The 19,040-nt window shown below is 38.2% G+C and overlaps 1 protein-coding gene and 1 long non-coding RNA gene across 2 annotated transcripts in view; one reads left to right on the top strand and one right to left on the bottom strand.

Moving 5' to 3' along the window:
* The window catches only part of IFIH1 (interferon induced with helicase C domain 1), a 54,104-nt gene extending 39,117 nt beyond the window's left edge, over positions 1-14,987 (bottom strand). The window contains exons 1-3 of the mRNA XM_019636805.1: positions 14,139-14,987; positions 6,523-6,691; positions 2,054-2,200 (exon numbers count right to left, since the gene is read on the bottom strand). Coding sequence (XP_019492350.1) covers positions 2,054-2,200; positions 6,523-6,691; positions 14,139-14,591 — 769 coding nt within the window. The 5' untranslated portion in view covers positions 14,592-14,987. The remainder of the gene's footprint in view (positions 1-2,053; positions 2,201-6,522; positions 6,692-14,138) is intronic.
* Positions 14,579-15,372, top strand: LOC109379835 (uncharacterized). The gene is made up of 3 exons (XR_002123284.1): positions 14,579-14,659; positions 15,000-15,138; positions 15,219-15,372. It is a non-coding gene; the product is annotated as an uncharacterized LOC109379835 (long non-coding RNA).
* Positions 15,373-19,040: the final 3,668 nt, after the last annotated feature.

Here is a 19,040-nt window from a genome sequence, read left to right as displayed (position 1 = left end):
AATTTGGAAACATCCTAAATGTTCAACAATTTGTTAATCAATTATACTACATCCAGTGGATGGAACTATTATTCAATCTTTAAAAATCATTCTGTAGAACAACATCTAATGAACAAAGGAGAAATGTCATAATATATAAACAACCAGGTGTGTAAAAAATGGGAAGGAAGGATACACACCCAATTGTTGAGAGTAACATATCTATACTGTGGTAGCATGGGTAACTTTTTCTTTGTATGTTTCTATGTTTTCAAATTGCTACAATGCAGCCATATTACTTTTCTGAGTAGAAACTAGTAAACTTTGCAGTGGTATGCTGGAATCAGCTTATACTGGCTCAAGCGCCAATTGTTAAATTTTCTTTGCGAACCATTTGTTAAACACAGCCATTTAGAAAAATAAAACAAATTACATAAACTTAGAGTTAAATAAATTATATTAAAACAAAGGTAATGGATATTTAAAACCCATCATTTCTTGATCATTTTACTATCATCTATGGTGTTGAGGTTATTTATGCCTATCGCCCCGGTATGGTGGAAATGCTCTATAACGTGATACTGTTCATCTCTTCCCATCTTTATGTCCAGTGACATTGTGTTGGAGGCATGAAGTCAGCCTTAGTGGGAGCATTTACACCAGGGAGATTGGTATATGCTAGAAATCAGGGCCTTTTTTTTTTCCCCAGAGAGCCACTAGTTAAGCATTTATCAGCACACCACAGACTTTAAGTGGTCCTTTTGGGAAGAGAATGTGGCCCTTTTGGGAAAAGAGGGGAGGAGAGAGGATTCTATTATGAGCAAGTTAAGGAGAGGAACATAATTAAATCAGTTTGACTCTTCCAGGGCTGTTACATATCAAAACAGTGGACATGGCGGTATCTAGTTCTCACATGAATTGGTTCCTTCAATTCAAGCCAACACTAGTTGGGCACCGGTTCATCTTCCTTTCCGCAAGGGTTCTAGTGTTTAGTCTTGGTTTTAGTCTCTACAATCCAGACATCCCAGTACATAAAACAGGGGGAAAGGTACTGGCTTTGTTCAATTATCAGAGCTAATTGCAAACGAGTTAATTGCAGTCATGCACCACTTAACAACTGGAATACATCCTGAGAAATGCGTCCTTAGGTGATTTTGTTGTGTGAACACCACAGAGTGCGCTTATACAAACCTAGATGGTGTAGCCTACTACACACCTAGGCTAGGTGGTGTAGCCTATGGCTCCTGTGCTACAAGCCTGTAGAGCATGTTACTGTACAGAACAACATGAAATTAAATCAAGCACAAGAGAAAATAATGCAATCAAGAGATGCAGTAAACCCGAGATGTATGAGGCTTGGTACCAGGGTAACAGGACATACTGTTTTACAACAAACATTTTTTTTATAAGTACAAATATATACTCTAAAATAATGATAAAGAGTACAATATAGTAAATATATAAACCAGTAACACAGTCATTTATTATCATTATCAAGTATGATGTACTGTCCATAATTGTATGTGCTCTAGATTTATACGATGGGCAGCCCTTTGTTTACACTAGCATCACCACAAACACGTGAGGAATGCATTGTGCTGCCACCTACAACAGCTGTGACATTAGTAGGTGATAGGAATTTTTCAGCTCCTTTATAATATTATGGGACCACCATCATATGAGAGGTTCGCCATCGACTGAAAAGTCCTGATGCAGCGCACCACTGTAAGATATTTGAAAGTGCTTTGGAAGCCATGGAACGTAGAGTATGCTTGTGACATTTATCACATTACAAGGACCGCAGATGTTTTATAAAGTAAAATTAGAACCAAAGGTGTTAACATTCATAGCCTATTAATATTGCATTAGTTTTGAAATTATTTTTAGCCACCAAGCAGGATTATTTTAACTTAATCTCTTCTAAAGAAGTATTATTTTAATAAAAATGCTTACAAAACCCCAAAGCCCAAATTTTCTCCCTCTGCTGAACAGATCCTGATGTCATCAATGCACCAACCGATTTATTTTGGAAGTAGTAATTAGTGTATGCAAAGTATATAGGTGTTCCAAGTACCTGAAGCTATAGAAGAATCCCCAAAAGATGATTCCAGTGAAGTATTCTCCATGTCCAAGCCCTGTTTCTCTGGACTTGGCTGATCTGTTGCTAAAGGAAGTGGCTCGTTAACTTCAGGACCATTGTCTTGGTATAAATTCTCAGTTTCTATGAATAAAAGTATTAGAACGTTAAAAAAAATAGTGCAATGCAAGTTTTTATACAGTATACATAACTATTATTGTTATTTTGAAAATAAAATGGGGACACCTAATAGAGATTTACTTGAATATACTTCAAAACATTGAAATTCTAAACATAATGTAAATTATATTGCAATGCAAGCTTTTATAAACGGTAAATATCTGTTATTGTTACTTTGAAAACCAAGTGTGTGGGGGGGTCCCTAGTAGAGATTTGCCCCAAAGTAATTCAATGCTTTGACATTCTGAAAGGCTTAAAACATGTTTTTTTGTTCTGACACAGTATTTTTATTTTTAATATGGACATAGTAATTCTTCGTAATGATTAAATTTTATCTAAAAAGAGAATATAATATTATGCTAATCACAAGAAAAGTGTGACGATTTCCTATCTGACCATCGAAATAAGCTGCTTATTCAGTGATACAAAGTCACATTTAAGGCTGAATTAATGAAAATGCAAATTTGGTGGTAGTTTTTCTTTAGCCTGTGCTGTTGCCATTTTGTTCCCTCGCTGTGCGTTTTTACACGAGATGTACATATGCTTTAATGTCAGCATAAATTCATGTATTCTGAATTTCTGGAGATTTTTTTAAAAATTCAATGAAATATTCTATATCCTTCCTTTCTTCTTTCCTCCATTTCTCTTGCCTGGCCCTTCTCCCTTCAACAAACATATTGAGTATTTTCTTTAGGGACGATGTGGTTACAAAGAAAAACAAGAGTTTCTGTCTTTCTGAAGCTATAATCTGTAAGAAAAGACTGATGTTATAAAGAAAAAACAATTAAAGTATCATTTTAGGTTAGCCCATCTTATATAATAAGGGGAAAATGTATCATGTGTATAATGATTTTCCTGAAGAAAATTTTTATGATTTTGGAGTTTGTCTTTGGCCAGACAACTTGACAATGTTTGCAGCTATGTATTAAATATGGTTGGAGTTTCTAATCATGATAGTCAACCTGATTTGTGCTTATCATATAAGCATTTTACATATGTTAAATCATTTAATCCTCAAAAATAATCCTAATAAATAAGTAATATTATTATCCCCATTTCACAGAGAAGTAAACTGAGGCACAGAGAGGGCAAGTACCTGGCCAAAGTCACACATCCAGGGACATGAAGGAGCAAAGATTCAATTAGCATGAGGATCTTGAGCCGAGGCTCCTATATCCATTAGCTGGGGACACCGTAACAAAATACTACCAGAAATTGAGTGACTTGAACAACAGCGTTTTATTTCCTCACAGTTCTGGGGATTAGAAGCCCAAGATCAATGTGCCAGCAGGGTTGGTGTCTGGTAAGAGCTCTTTCCTTAGGTTGCAGAGGGCTACCTTCTCACTGTGTCCTCATGTGGTAGAGGGAGGGAGGGAGGGAGAGAGAGAGATAGAGAGAGAGAGAATCTCTTCCCCTTCTTATAAGGCCACAGTCCTATCAGATTAGGCCCACTTCTGACCGCATTTAACCTTAATCATCTCCTAAAGATCCTATATTTAGATTGAGACACACTGGGAGTTAGAGCTTCAGCGTATGAATTTTGGGGTGACACAATCCATAGCAGCTCCTAACCAGAAGAATAATTACAGCTAACTTTCTGGTCAAGGCCTGCCAGAAAAATGCTTACATTCCCATAATAAGACGTACAGTTCGGCAAACAATATTTAAATCCCTGATGTCTCTAATTGAATTTTCTGAGGAAATGAAAAGCAGGCCCTGCTTATTTGGAATGAGTTTTTCAGGAGCAACCTAACTGCAGGTCGGGGTGGGGGGAGAGGAGAAGAATCCTGAGACCCAGGCAGAGATTGGCATTTGCCATCCAACCTTTACAAGAAGCTTAGAGACCCATTTCTGTTCTGCCCCCTGCCCTTGTAAGAGCCCATATGTCTGAGTCAACACCACCACCACCCACTTTGGTCGAAAGCGGGGAGAAGCCCCAGTTGTGAGAGGAACCTGCCATGGGACCAGGGAGGGAGAAAAGGGTGATGGAGAATTCATGCCACTAGTTTTCTTTTCACAAGGCCTTTCCCACTTTTATGAAGTGCTTGGCCTTGGCCACCCATGACCTGTGCGTGGCTGAGAGAACCTGGACAAATGTAGCCCTTAAGCCACTCAGAAACAGGCACATAAAGACCTAATCATAATACAACGTTACAGCACATGATAAGGAAAGTAGAGAAGAAGGTATGTGAATACTAGGTGGACATGATGAGATGTGTTATAACATAAGTATCACATGAGATTTACTATGTATACTCTCCATAGGTTGCTATTGTTCAAAGAATTACAACTTGAAAAATTATGTTAAACTTCTAACAAGACACTTTGTATAGTAGGAATTAAAAGCAAGAAATATTGCCAGACATGTTGTCTATATCAGGAGAATCTAGAAGACACTTTGAAGTGGATCTTCTAGACCCTTTCCTAACTAACTGTGCCACTGTACACAACTGTAACATGGATAGGTGTCCTCTGATTTGGGGGATGGATATAAGAAGGTGATCTGAAAGGCTGTCCTAAGACCAAAATTTCCCAGAGAACAACAACAAAAAAAAACCTAGACTATAGTGATTCCCTTTTGAAGTTCAAGTCATAGAACGCTTGTCATGAATCCAAGTGTTCCCATGGGGTCTTGAAAAGGAACTCTTCATGAGAGGAGTGGTCTGGATTGGGGTCCAGATCATCCTTGAGGTGTGTAGGAAACGTCTAAAGGTCCCATCATTGTATGTAGCTGGGGCTGGAAGCACCTTCAGACTTAGCAAACAGGACTTAGAGTCATGCTGTGGAAACAATGACTGCTACAATGTGTAAGAGCCCAAAACCACAATCTTGATGTTGTACCGAAGGCTCCTCCAGAGAACTGAAGCAAAATAAAGATGCTTCTGACTGAGAAGGACTTTGGATACAGTAAAGCTTTGCTGAGGAAATAGAACCAATGACAGTAGAAACCCTGGAAACTGCTTGTGGACAGATCATGGAGTTACTGTCTAGATTTTGAATGTTGGATGGGCCAAGTTTGACTGAGTAAGCACCACCTCCTCCCCACCCTCGCCATCGCGCACATACATGCCTAATCCTTAAATAATTTCAGAGAGAATGGATAGGGGCAAGGCCTCTTGAGATTTTCCCTTGTGGCAGTCTAGAACATATGACACTACACAGTTTGTTTTGGGGAGAAGAAGAAAGACCCTGCCCAAACATTTGCCTTTCTCTCTCTCTCTCTCTCTCTCTCTCTCTCTCTCTCTCTCTCTCTCTCTCTCTGTATTTGTACATATGTATATATGTGTACATCTGTATATTTGGTGTGTGTGTTTGTATGTATGTATGTATGTATGTATTTCAAACTGCAGGGCAAAAATAAAGCTAGTTCATAAATAACATAAAAACATAACATGCTGTCAATAATTTAGTAACTATCTGTTTTTAGTTTGCATAACTTAACTTAGAAAATTGTTTACTGTGTGCTTTATTCCATTAGAAAATGTGGTAGGGACTTTGTGCGTCTCCTTTAAGACCAATATCCTCAGCACCTAGAACAGGGTCTGGCACACACTCACTCAATGTTAGTGGAATCGCTGAATGAGTAATAGTGAGGTAAGCTTGAAATGATTTTAATTCATGTAAATCATTTACTACCAATTAACTTTCAATTTGTCTTACATGTGATATTTTTTAAAACATACAATACATACTCTGAAAAGGAAAATCAGATAGCAGTTTTAATTAGCATTCCAAATAATATATGTGAAACAGCTATAAAAGGTTACTTTATGATTATAATTGAATAATTTAAAAAACTCACATGAAATGATATTGAAAGATTTTGGCTATTACAGACCTTTTATCAAATATTTCATAAAATCCTTTAAAACATCCAGTAAATATCCAGGAGACTATGCAGCAGAGTTGTAATAATAACCAGTAAAATATTTTTTTTCCAATTTAATTGTGTCTGCTCAGTGTTAAAAATATCTTGATAAAAATTTTAGGTAATCATCTGGTTTCCAAAATAAGATGGGTAGCGGAGAGAGTGCTGGACTGAGAGTCAGCTGCCAATTTCTCAACCAGTTTGCTGAATTTTGCAGTTTTTCGGTTAAGTTAGTCTTTTTGCAGGCAGAAGTTCCCTCATTTGTAAACAGGATAAAGGACAGATCCCTCAAATCCCTTTCAGTTTTGAAATTTTGATTCTAACTATCTTAGTGTTTGGCATTGTGTCCACAAGCCTCATTAAAATCTCAATAACTAGGCAAAATGCACAAGCTCTTCCTTGGTAGAATTAGAAATACCTGCATTGCTTTCAGAGGCACTGGTGCCTGTTAATTCTTGGACAAGCGCATCGTTTTCCGTTTCCCTCAGAACAGTCAGAAAGGTAGAAAACCAGTTTTCTTTCTGCACGATCCTTTTCAGGAGCTCTCTCACACCAGCTTCATTTCCATTGTTTTCTGCAGCAGAAATCTGTTTCAAGAGAACAGTAGCATTAAAGAACATCAAACATCTTCAGAATAAATGTAAAAAGGAACTAGCCTTTAGAAAACTTGAGCAATTAAGCATAGTATAAAAGCTTATTTCAAACACTAAAGACAGCAGTGCACTTGTAATAAATGTTTTACCTCAGCCATTCTGAATAAGGGGCGCAAAAGAAAGGGCCTTTAATCTCTAGCCATATTAGGCCTATTTAAATCCATTTCTTTCTGTATATCTAGGGCCTGGTTTTTCTTTTCAACTGTGGAGTCTGTAAAGGGGAAGTGAAACATTTCTTATCCAACTCAACTTTCTTCACTATCACCATTATGAAGTAATTACTATCACAGATTTATATTCTTGGATATTTAATATCTGCAATATTTGTCATTACTATAATATTTTTCTTAAATTTGTGTTTATTTAACATTATGAGACAAATTTATTTCTATATCTATTCCTTTTTTAAAGTTAGGGGCAGAATTATTTCTATGTCCATTCATTGCAATCCTTAGCCCTCATTTAATTTCCCTTTTAAGTTAATCTGGCAAATCTTTCTAAATACGGATCATTTGTTTAAATTATCACAGTGCATCTCCCCTGTTCTTCACAGAGTACCAAACAGTTGGAGGAAAGACTAACACAAACCATGTTTAGACCAGAAAAATAATTAGACAAGACATTATCAGCTTCTTGTGCCATTAGGCAAGCCACTTTATGTCTCTGGGCCTCAGTCTCTGAACGTCTAAAATGAGTCAAGTGAAAGGAAATTTCAGGCATTCTTCTTCCTTGCTGCACACTAGAGTCACCTGGGGAGCTTTAAAGAATAAAGATGTCTGGGATCTACTCCCAAAGACTGTGATTTGTCTATGATGGGAAACTAGACATTTTTCTTAAAAGCATCTAATGATTCTAATCAGCAGTTTAGATACAAAATGCTGACTTCGATACTCTCAAAGGTCCTTTTCAACCTTTGCTCATCTTCTACACGTATAATTTGGATTGCTTCGCTAGATTACTTTTTTCCTACAACATTTGTGTATTTTGCAGTCCCTATAAATATATGCCATAAGCTTTGAAAGTCAGGAATTTGTTTGCATTTGGGGAACAATGCTTGGCACAAATTCAGTGTTAGCTATTTTTATGGATGACTAGGGAAAGCATCTACCTATACAAGCATGTCACCAGTGAAAACTACTTAGTACAAAAGTATACAGCATGATTTCTACCCAAAGGATAATGTAGTTTTCTTAGCTAATAGTTAATCATGCTATTATAAAGGCTGTGCATATATTAACCCTGCAACCCTGAAGAAGGTACCAATATTAGCCCACTTGGCAATCAGAAATCCAAGGCACAGAGAAGTACAGTTACTTCCCCAAGGGCACAAAGCTGGTAAACGGCCGAGGCAGAGCTTGATCCCTAGTAATTGGTTTCAGTGCTGCCTTCCTGTACTATAATTATAGCTAATAATTTTTTTTCTAATTTTATGTTCATGTTCAGGCAAGAAGGGTTAAAATGACCACTCGAACTTAATAAATTTTAGGTGATTTCAGTCCATCTCCCCCGCAACGTTTTCTAAGCAGATTCTTGCTCATTCCCTACCGTTTCTCTAACTTCATTAATCTCCTAATGAAGATTATTTGTCTTCACTGGTGTTTGTAAAGTCCTTATTATCTGCTAATTTAATCAGGAAGAATTTCTCTAAAATGAACAAGTGAGGCACTGTAATAAATATTTGTATTAAAAACCTAAGCGTATTATATGCACTGAATTTTCTTCACCTATTAATCAGTTAACTTGATATGTACTGTAAAATTAAATGTGTCAAGCTTGCTGTGTCCTTATTGAATTCAGGCATTTAAAGATGGTTATGCCATTATTTCCTATAAGTATTTTTTATTATTTGAATGTGGGACTACATATAATACCTGTGCAATTTTGTCAGCTTCATCAAGATTCTGAATTTTTAAGGAATCTTCCCAGTTTGGGTGTTAGAAAGTACATCAGTTCCCTTTGAAGCAACCACATAATTATTTATTTATTTTTTTACTTAAATCTGCTCTCCTGAAACATAGTGAATATATTAGATTCCAATACATAAACTTGATTACTGAACTTCTTGGGAATTAAGTATTTAGACTTGAGGCTGCAATGAGACATATAATGATTCCCACTCATGTTCCTTCCACATTGAACTTTTTACTGAATATGAAATTTAAAAGGTCTATGGATACACTGTTAGCTAACTTATGGAATATAAAATAAATATGAATTTGTGGGTCATACAATTTAATGGTTTCATATTCTAAATTCTTTGATCTGTGTTTTTTTTTTTCTTTCTCTCCAACAGAAATCAGTGGAGAAATGAATGATATTTCCATTAAGCACTGGTTTGCCAACACAATTGTATGGTTTGATAAAAAATGCTTTCTCTCCCTCATAATAACTTTCGATAGCTTTTTAAATATAATGGTGATTTTTTTTTTAACACAACAGAGCTCAACTCTCAGTGCCAATTACTCCGGAAGTAAACTCATATTAAAAACAAAGAATTTCTGGGCCGGCCGAGTGGCGCGATGGTTAAGAACTGGCTTGGGACGCCAGAGGGCCCCGGTTCAGATCCCACATATGAGGGCCAGTGACACTGCCCTCTACAGCTAAGATGCTGAACAACAGCTCAACCTGGAGCTGGGCTGCCAAGAGTCGCCGGCGATGGTGTAGGCTGCAGCCCCTGTGGCAGTGGGTTGCCATGGGCTACCGTGTGTAGCCAGCAGCCAGCGTGAGCGGCCAGCAGCCGCAGTGAGCGGCAGTCCAGAAGCCAGCGACTGATTTGCCTCGCTTGGGAAGAGCACAATGATGGTGCCAACTTGGGCCAGTGAAGCAACGTCCTCCACAACTAGACTGAAGAACAAAACGACAGCAACTTGTCTTTTCCCCTTCCCTCAATTCCCGGCCCTGTTCCCATCCCCACAATTCCCCAATAAAAAAAATCTTTAAAAAAAAAAAAAGAATTTCTAAGAACTAGTTACCCACAAAAAGAAAAAAAGAAAAGTTAATGCCTTACCAAATAAATATGTATTGTCATGTTAACATAACTAGTTTCCTATTAGTACTTTTTCCTGCTAATAAAAGTCTTATCTATCCTAATTTAGTAATACAAGGAGCTGGTAGAGAATGACTCAGGTATTCAACTTCATGTAGGGGTAACTGGACTTGGTTTCCAGCTGGACTGGTCATAGCCTTCATTTCTCCTATGCAAATAAACGTTGTATGGGGTCTTCCAGGACTATAAATGTTTTTGCTTTGAACTTGGTCAGAGCCAAAACATGCACCTTTCTTCAACTGTTCAGATTGATGTTAAGACACTATGGAAATATATATGTGATCAATTCTTTTCCAGAGTTCATAGCTGTCGAATTCAGTGAATGAGCCAAGACGTCCAATAAATATCCTAAAATAGAACCAAGTCAGTGGAGGGGCCCTCCCTACACATAGGGATCATTCTACTATAATGATCCATAAAGTGACCCTTGTACTTATTGCCGAGGCACCAGTATTTACAATAGTGTCTACCATATGTTAGACATTCTTTAACTATTTGTTGGAAGATTGAACACTGATCAATGCTATAACATAAGCTCCATGAAAGCACCGAGAATATCTGTGTTATTCTCTAATCATTTCACTAGTATCATGGCACAAAGATGCTATTCTATAAGTTGAAACCAAATAAAGAATAAATAATTAAGTATGTTTATTTGTGTAATCACTGAACATAAAACTAAATCTAAGATCATTTTCAGAAGCACTGATGGGGAGGAGGGACGGGGTGTGAAGGTTATATTTCTAAACTAACAGACCAAGTAGAAAATGCCTATTAAAAAACAGAAAAGGGCCATCTGAGTGGCGTGTTGGTTAGGTGTTGGCTTGGGACGCCAGCTCTGAGCAGCAAGGCTGTAGTTCGGATCCCACATGAGGGCCAGCGACTGCACCCACTACAGCTAAGATAGTGAACAACAGCTCGGCCTGGAGGTGGGCTGCCGTGAGTCACCGGCCACGGTGTAGGCTGCAGTGGGGCTGGCCAGCAGCGGTGTGAGCTTTCATGAGCTGCTGTGAGCCGCAGTGAGCAGCTGTCCAATAGCCGGCGGGTGACCGCCTCACCCGGAAAGAGCACAATGATAATACCAACATGGGCCAGTGAAACGATGTCCTCCACAACTAAACTGAAGAACAAAAAGAACAGCAATTTGTCTGTTCCCCTTCCCCAAGTCCCCAATAAAGTCTTTAGAAAAAAAAACAAAAAAAACAGAAAAATAATTAAAATAAAATATGATTTTTTTAGAAGTCCTGCTTACTTAGTTGAATGCTACTTTAAACTGTCCAAAAAGTAACTTTTGAGCTCTTATGTTCATCATCCATCTATTCCCCAATGCTTGACAACATAATTCATTACATCATACATTTTCATCTTATTCCAGACAACTCTTTGGAAATAAATTTAACCAATTATTTAAATGTTAATTGATAAAAATATGTATTAAACACTAACACTATATCTAGTCTTAGCTAGGTTCTGGAGGCTTAAAAAAGATATAGTTTCTCCTTCGAATCATAGTTTAATCTAGGGACTTTAAGAAGCAGATCTCAATTTCAACATGGAAGATTTACCTAAATCTCTGAAACTAAATTCACAAGGAAATGTAATCAAATGAATGATAATAAAACTCATCATATCCAAATAACTATTATTTATAAAGCTTTTACAAACATAATTTCATGTTCACTAAAATATTGTGAGAGGAGAAATTATTATTATGTCCATTCTTATGGGTAAACTTAGGATCAGGGAACTTAAATAACTTGGCCCACAGTAACATATACAGTAAGAAACAAAGATCTTAAGTCCAGGTCTTTCCATCTCAAATTCCCATGCTTTTCCCACTGCACTTTGCCATTTAAGATAAACATTCATCAATGACCCCCATATCAATATAGTTTCGTCTAAACCTAGTGCATACTTTCCATTGTTTGCCATAGCTTATTTCTGATACTGATGATAGATGTTAAATGATATGTAAGAAAATCACTCCAGAATCTCAGAGAGACACTATTCCTCTTTAGAGAGCCTCAAATACACAACTCTTTCATCTTTTAGAGCCTTCTTTGAAATATGAATCTGGGGGAGAGTTTGGGTTGCTTTGGCCTTAACTGCTACCAGTACACAAATGTCCCTTTACTCGAAATATTCTTTGTGTCAACTCCTTTGCATTACTGCTAGCTGCCTCCAAGCTTGCCAGAATCAAGAACTTGGATAAAATCTAGCTGGCGGAAATTCAACCTAGGCAAGACAAAAGTGATGCTGATAGGCAGAAGTATTTAGAGTAAATAAGGAAAAGTGCTGTTTTGCTGGCAATCGGGACATCATACCCACCAAACATAAACAGCTTTGTGGTGTTACTGGACTCTGTTGCTTCTGGACTTTCTAACAGCTACTGTGGCTGGAAATGCCATCTTCCATCTCCAGCTGGCTTGAAGGCTGCATACTGTCTTCCAAATTAAGATTCTGCCACAGTGATGTACACATTTGTCATATCCAGCTGGACTACTATAATGCGTTCTAGCTGGTTCTCAATACACAAAACTACATAAACGCTACAGACAACAGTGTAAAGTAATTTACTTGTTGGAAAAAATCAGCCTTCAAAATTAGATGCAAGCCCATAGCTGTCAAATCTACAAAGGAGCATTCACTTTAGTCACTAAAGACTAAGTCACATCATAGGTTGATATGAGTCCAAGGCCCAAAACTTGGTAATTGAAACCAAATAAATGAATAAATCAATCAAATAGGTTTCTTTGGGTGATCACTGAACACAAAATTAATCTGAATCATCTGTAGTGAGGATACAATTAGGAAGAAAAAAAATGTCAAAATCATAGCATGGTAGACAAAGCCTTTGACTTTCAGTCATGGGTTTATTTGCCTACATGCCTTTCAAAATAAGATACAGAAAAACCTTGGATTGCGAGTAACTTGGTTTGCGAGTGTCCTGCAAGACGAGCAAACATTTCTAATACATTTTAACTTGGTAAAATGAGTGATGTCTTGCAATATGAGTAGTTTGTTTCGGGAACAAATTATGCTCGCAAACCAAGGTATTACCATATTTGACTTGCAATCTGGAATAAGTCAGATTCAAATAAGTCACCGTTTTTATACTTCACAGCACATCCCCACTCGTTGAAAAACAATGAACAATAAAACATTACATTAAGTGCCAAGTTACCTGTAAAATTCACCGTCAGAATGCTACCTAAAAAAATCTACTACTCGATCACTAATAAGAAAAACTGCAACTCGTAGACATATTTTTCAGTGAATTATCTCCAACTTTTGATTCTCAGAGAACGTTGAAGAACTTTAGAGAAAATAATGTGTCATATGTAATTTCCCCATTTAGATCAAGATTAAATGGCATAATATATACTATAGGCCAGAGATTGGCAATTTTTTTTCTCTAAAGGCCAGATAATAAACATTTTAGGCTTTGTGGGCCATATGGTCTCTGTCCAACTGCTCTTGAAGTACAAAAGCAGTCCTAGTATGTAAATGAATGACCATGGCTGTGTTCCAATAAAACTTTATGAACACGGAAACTTTTTAAACCTGAAGATTCTTCTTAGCTTTCGGGCCTACAATAACCAGCAGCAGGCTGGATTTAGACTAGGGGTCATGGTTTGCTGGTCCTGTTCTGTGGAAGTATATTAAATAAGACATAAAATTCCACACCATCAAGACCTAAATCCATATCTCTGCTACCGTCTTCCTAGGAGACTCTGGGGAAGTTATTTAACCTGCCTCAGTTTTCTCATCTGTAAAACGGAGTTAATAACATTAAACACCTCAATGTGTTATTTCCAGCATGAACTGTTAATTTTGTAAATGATACTAACTGCACACTGTGAGTGTTCAATAAATGTTATCTATTAGCATACATTATTATTCTAGAATTAACTCCTCTTTAGCTTATTTCTGTTTAACCCTTTTGCCGCGATGGTCAGACATCTCCGAATGAATATACCTGAAAATTTTATACATAAAAATGATGTCATTTATTTACAAAGCAGCTCAAATTGTTATTTTTAAATGCATCAAAATATCAACTTTTTGGGGTTTTTTTGTGGATTTCTGACACATGTTGGAAAATTCTTGAAATCAACTAATGCAATGAAAGGATTAGAAAAAAAATAGACTTTTTGTGTTTAAATTTTCAAAATTATGTATTAAATGGCTAGATATTATAGTCTCTTCTCAAGGAAAGAGAAAACCAGATTTACCCAAAGATGTCGAAGAACACTTGGAATTGGGCAACTGAGCGACCAGCCCCTAGTTGCAAAATCAGCCTAAAAGCCAAGCTCCGTCTCAACTGACACCTACCCGATTTCTATCTTCAATTGTCAACAGATCCAGCTCCACACCTTTATCCAGGACATCTCTAACGAGCAGCTTGTCCACCAGGGTGGGCTGTAGAAGGCTCAGCAGTTGGAGACACTCATCATGCGTGTTCTCATAGGATGGAGAGGGCAAGTCTGTGAGCTCAGGATTCATGTAGCGGGCGGCTAAAGGGCTCCCTGCTCGCCGGAGGGCCTCCACAAATACCCTAGTCCAGCCCAGGGGCCAGACCCCCTTCTCCAAGGTGCTCAGGAGCAGTTCAGCTGCCTGAATGTTCCCATTGGTGAGGGCTGTCCTCTCAATCTTCTCCTTCACGTCTGCAGGCAGAAAGTCCAGGTAGTCCAGCACAGGCTCCACCTGGATGTACCTTTTCACTCTGGCCCGGAAGCATGAGATGAGATAGCGAAAACTCTTGTCTGCGGAATGCCCATTCGACATCTTTCCTGCTCAGAAAAGGGAGCGGCTCTCCCAAGTAGACGGCCAAGTTGCTGTTCTCTGCTCAACAGGTGCGATGTGCATACCACTGTCTGCTGCCTTGGAGTAGCAGGGTCTGCAGGGATGTACCTGGCAGCAACGGGGTTGCCTTCAGGACCCCCAGGCCGGCGCACGCAGCCGTGCGATCGCACCTGGCAGGTGGGCAGGTGGGCGGGGCGCGCCGGGCGGGGGACTAGGAGGCAGACAGTAGCCGGCGGTCGGCGCAGCGCTGCGACTCTCTGCAGTGCCCTCCGGGGCTGGCCCTAGGGAGCCCCCGCTGAGAACTCGGGTAGGAACTTTGAGCCCAGCTTTCCGCCAGGCAGCTCTTATAGTTTTCCTGACGTTGGTTTCTGTTTCGATTCTCCTCTTCAGGACTTGCCAAATGTAAGCCGCCGGGCGGGGCGTTGCTCTTTCTGCCGATTGGTGCTGGCGAGTGGGAAACAGAAAAGGAAAGCGAAATCTCTCCTCCACCAAATAAGACACCACTGCTCCAGCAATGCGCCTCCTGTGGGTATGTTGTCCTCCTTGCAGGGTTCTGCCTCAAAAATTAGACTTCCTTCCCACAGCTGTTTTCTCATCAATCCTTGTCAGCTAAAATGGAGAGGGTGTGAAAGCACGAGATTCAGGACTTCCCCGCAGGGAGGTGAAGAGGAACAGATGTCACCACGCCTTGGCTGGTGAATGCAGGCAGGTCCTTACACCGCCTTGGTGTAAGACTGCCAGGGACAGGTGGAGAGATGAAGTTAAGGAGACATTTCCAGAGAGGCGTAACCCCAGAACTCCAGGATGAAGTGACCTCTGCCCCCTTTCTAGGTATAAACCTGACCTCCTGTGGGTCCCCAAGAACTAAAGCTTTCCTTGGGGAAGTTCTAGGTGGTTATGAAAAAAAGTCATGATAAACAGTTAACTTCTGTGCCTCCTCTGTAGATTGTAGTATTTATTTGGCTTTGATGAGAGCCTGGTGACAGACGCCGAGGGACTTTAACCACCAACTCAGCTTAAGAAAAAGCCAACATTGAAGGTTTCCTGTCTCCCAGCATGTAAATTTCCCATATTCTTTAATATACAACTTTCCTTTAATAAAACAAAACAAAATCCCCAACAACTTATTTTTGATATAGCTGCCATTCTTTTCTTGGATTCAATACAGCAAGTTTTGGCTGAAGCAGCTAGGAACTTAATTAGCAACTAATGTACCAAGTTGTAGTAAACATCAACATTTGTCTATGTCATGAGGGAGAAAAAGACACCCACACTGCAAAATGGCAGCTTCATTTTAGTACAGAAGCCACGTAAACACGAGTCCTTCATGTTGCTGCTCAGGCATTCTGCAGTCCTGGGTGACGGTGGGTGGTAGTATATATGCTTCACAAGGAGAGCCTCATGGTCCAGAATGATACAGAGGATGGAGGGGTCATTTAGGCTATCAAAAAGATATGTTTAGGAAAAGTAATTTGTTAGCAACACACGTTCAATGATTTTTGGATAGGCCAGGAAACCTGGCCATGCTTTGGACTGTATGAAAGAAATACAGTCTTCGAGTTTACCAGAAGCACACAAAATGTACAAGTGAGCGCTTTATAGCAAATTTATTCTCTATATGATATAGCTAAGACTTTTTCTTCCTTAAAGGACTGTAAATTGCTTGAAGAAAGAAAATATTTACACAGTAACCAGTACAATACAAACGGTAGGCCCTTGATGATTTCTCACCTAAATGGGATTTTTAGTTGCCTTGACGGTAGCCACTGGCCTAACCTAAAATGCAAAGTGAAATCTGCTAAAATGAGATAAAACCTTGGCCAGACAGGTGGGCCTGATTTATCCTATTCTTTTCTGTTCCTTCAGAGAGCATTACCATATCTTTACTTAATTTGGGGATTTCACCTTGTACCTAGGTAGAAGAGAATCGAATTAGATGTTTCTACACAAATATTGAAATTATTAATTTTATTTATTAATTCATTTTGTTTTGGGGTTATTATAAGAAAGGCCCCTTCCTCCCCCATGTGCCAGCAGGTATCATTCAGTATGTCAAACCAAAAACAAACAAATAAACGAACGAAAGACATTCTGTGCTCATCTTTTTGTCCTTTACTTTCAAACACTGGGGAATAAGACTGGATTGCTGATTAAATATGGGAAAATAATGTCATCTCCTTAACACCACAAAATTGCTGTCCTGATGAGAGAGCCAAATGTTCGTATTCAGATCACTCATTCATTCAATCATTTAAAAAATATTTATTAAGTAGATTGTGTAGATGCCTGACCAATATGCTATACACCTGAAGCTGAAGTAGAATAAATAATATTGAATGTCAACTATAATTAAATATATATATATATATATATATATATATATATATTTCCACGAGACGTAGAGTACAGCATAGGGAAGATAGTCAAAGGAATTGTAACAGCTATATACGATGTTAGAGGGGTAGTAGATTGGAGGAGGAGGGTTATCACTTTGTGAGGGATGTAAATGTCTAACTATTATGCTGCTTTGTATACCTGAAACTAATAAAAAAAAATTTACTAAATACCTACTATATCACTAGCACTCTCTAGGTAGAGTTAATAAATTTAAAGTTTCTACTCTTATGGAGCTCACGTTCTAATGTGAGTGGGGAGACAGATAATAAATAATAACTAGAAAAATGCAATGTGCCAGGTGAAGATAAATACTATGAGGATAATGGTAAGATCTATTCCTAAGTATTTTATTGTTTTTGATGCTATTGTAAAAGGAACCATTTTCTTTATTTCACTTTCAGGTAATTTGGCTGTTAGTGTATAGAAACACTGTTGATTTTGTATTCTGAAACTTCAATGACTGTTGATTAGATTTTTTTTTTGGTGGAGTCTTTATGATTTTCTACATATGCAATCATGTCATCTGCAAATAAAGACAATTTTACTCCTCCCATCTGCAAACAGAGTCAATTTTACTCCTCCCTTCCTTCCTTCCTTCCTTCCTTCCTTCCTTCCTTCCTTCCTTCCTTCCTTCCTTCCTCTCTCTCTCTCTATCCTTTCTTTTGCCTGATTGCTCTGGTTAGGAGTTTCAGAACTATGTTAGATAGCAATTGTGAGATCCAGATAATAATGCCCATTATAGTTCTACTGGTTGACTTTCCAAATAGATGCCCTTTCCTAACACTCACCATTACCATCACATAATATCCATCAATAACAATTTATATTTACTCTCAAGTGGGAATCACTACTGGGTGAGGTTCAGTGATGAGGACTGAGAGCATAGGTGGGAATAGCTGAGGGAAAACAGAAAGGAACTTGTTTTTAGGAATCTACTATAATCTTGATATGGCTGCTTTTGGAGAAAGGAGGTTGAGGAAACAAAAGCCAAGCCACCACAACGTACCTTTTTTCTTTACCTATATTATTTGCATCGTAATTTAGTTTCTTTTCTGCTTTTTGCTTGAATAGACAGTTTTCCCTGTCAAGTTTCTCCTAATGGTTTTCATTTTCATCCTCATGGTTTTCTAAATATAACTTTCAGTTTTCTTTCTCCTTTGCGGTAGGAAATCCTGCTGCTCTGTTTCTTTTTCTTTTTTCTAGACCTGCCTATTCTTTTAAAACCCAAAAGAAACATTTCAGTCTCTATCAAAAAAAGCCGTCTTTTAGCATTTTCTTCTTTAGCTAGTAATTCAGGGCTATATTAGATAACAGATTCCCACAGTTGTCCAACTTTTCATCTGGGTTTTTTACAGTTAAGAAGTAGTAATAATCATAGCTGCCACTTCTTTGACAAACCTGAACTACAATGTAATGGCCACACATAACAATAATGCCTTCTCCAAAGAAAATGACAATAAATTTAGCTTAGGGAGGAAATCATCCTAAAATTATTATTGTTTCTTCATTTCTTTACTAATTGTGTCAATAAAGAGCCTACCTACTCTGTGTAATTTAAAGTTAGATGCCCCCTAGCTTAGTTAGTATAAAGCTGTGGTTGAGCTTAAAGACTCTGAGCTCAGGATGTCAGCACTGCCTGTTGATTGCCATGTGACCTTGGGGAAATCAACGTCAGATTTCTCAGGTGTCAAATGAGAATGATAGCAGTACCATATCATAAGGTTGTTGGAAGGATGGACTGTAAAACACTTAGCGCCAGGCCTGACATATTATATTTGCCTTATAACTATCAGCATTCTTACGCAAACAATGAATAAGAGATGGGGCTAGCCCTCAAAGAATGTACACTTTATAGAGAAGATAAATTACTTATGTACATAAACACTATATAACAACTAGCCATGTAATTGAGTTTTTACACAGAATCCCCTTTTGCAAGAAACAGAAGTTAATATGCTGATTCAGCAGAAAAGTTTATTAAAAAGATACTGGTATAGCTTTGTATCTGAAAAACATAAGTAGGTACAAAATAGA

Source organism: Hipposideros armiger, unplaced genomic scaffold, assembly GCF_001890085.2.
Source record: "Hipposideros armiger isolate ML-2016 unplaced genomic scaffold, ASM189008v1 scaffold_30, whole genome shotgun sequence".
NCBI classification, from domain to species: Eukaryota; Metazoa; Chordata; class Mammalia; order Chiroptera; family Hipposideridae; genus Hipposideros; species Hipposideros armiger.
This window is presented reverse-complemented; position numbering and strand designations above follow the sequence as displayed.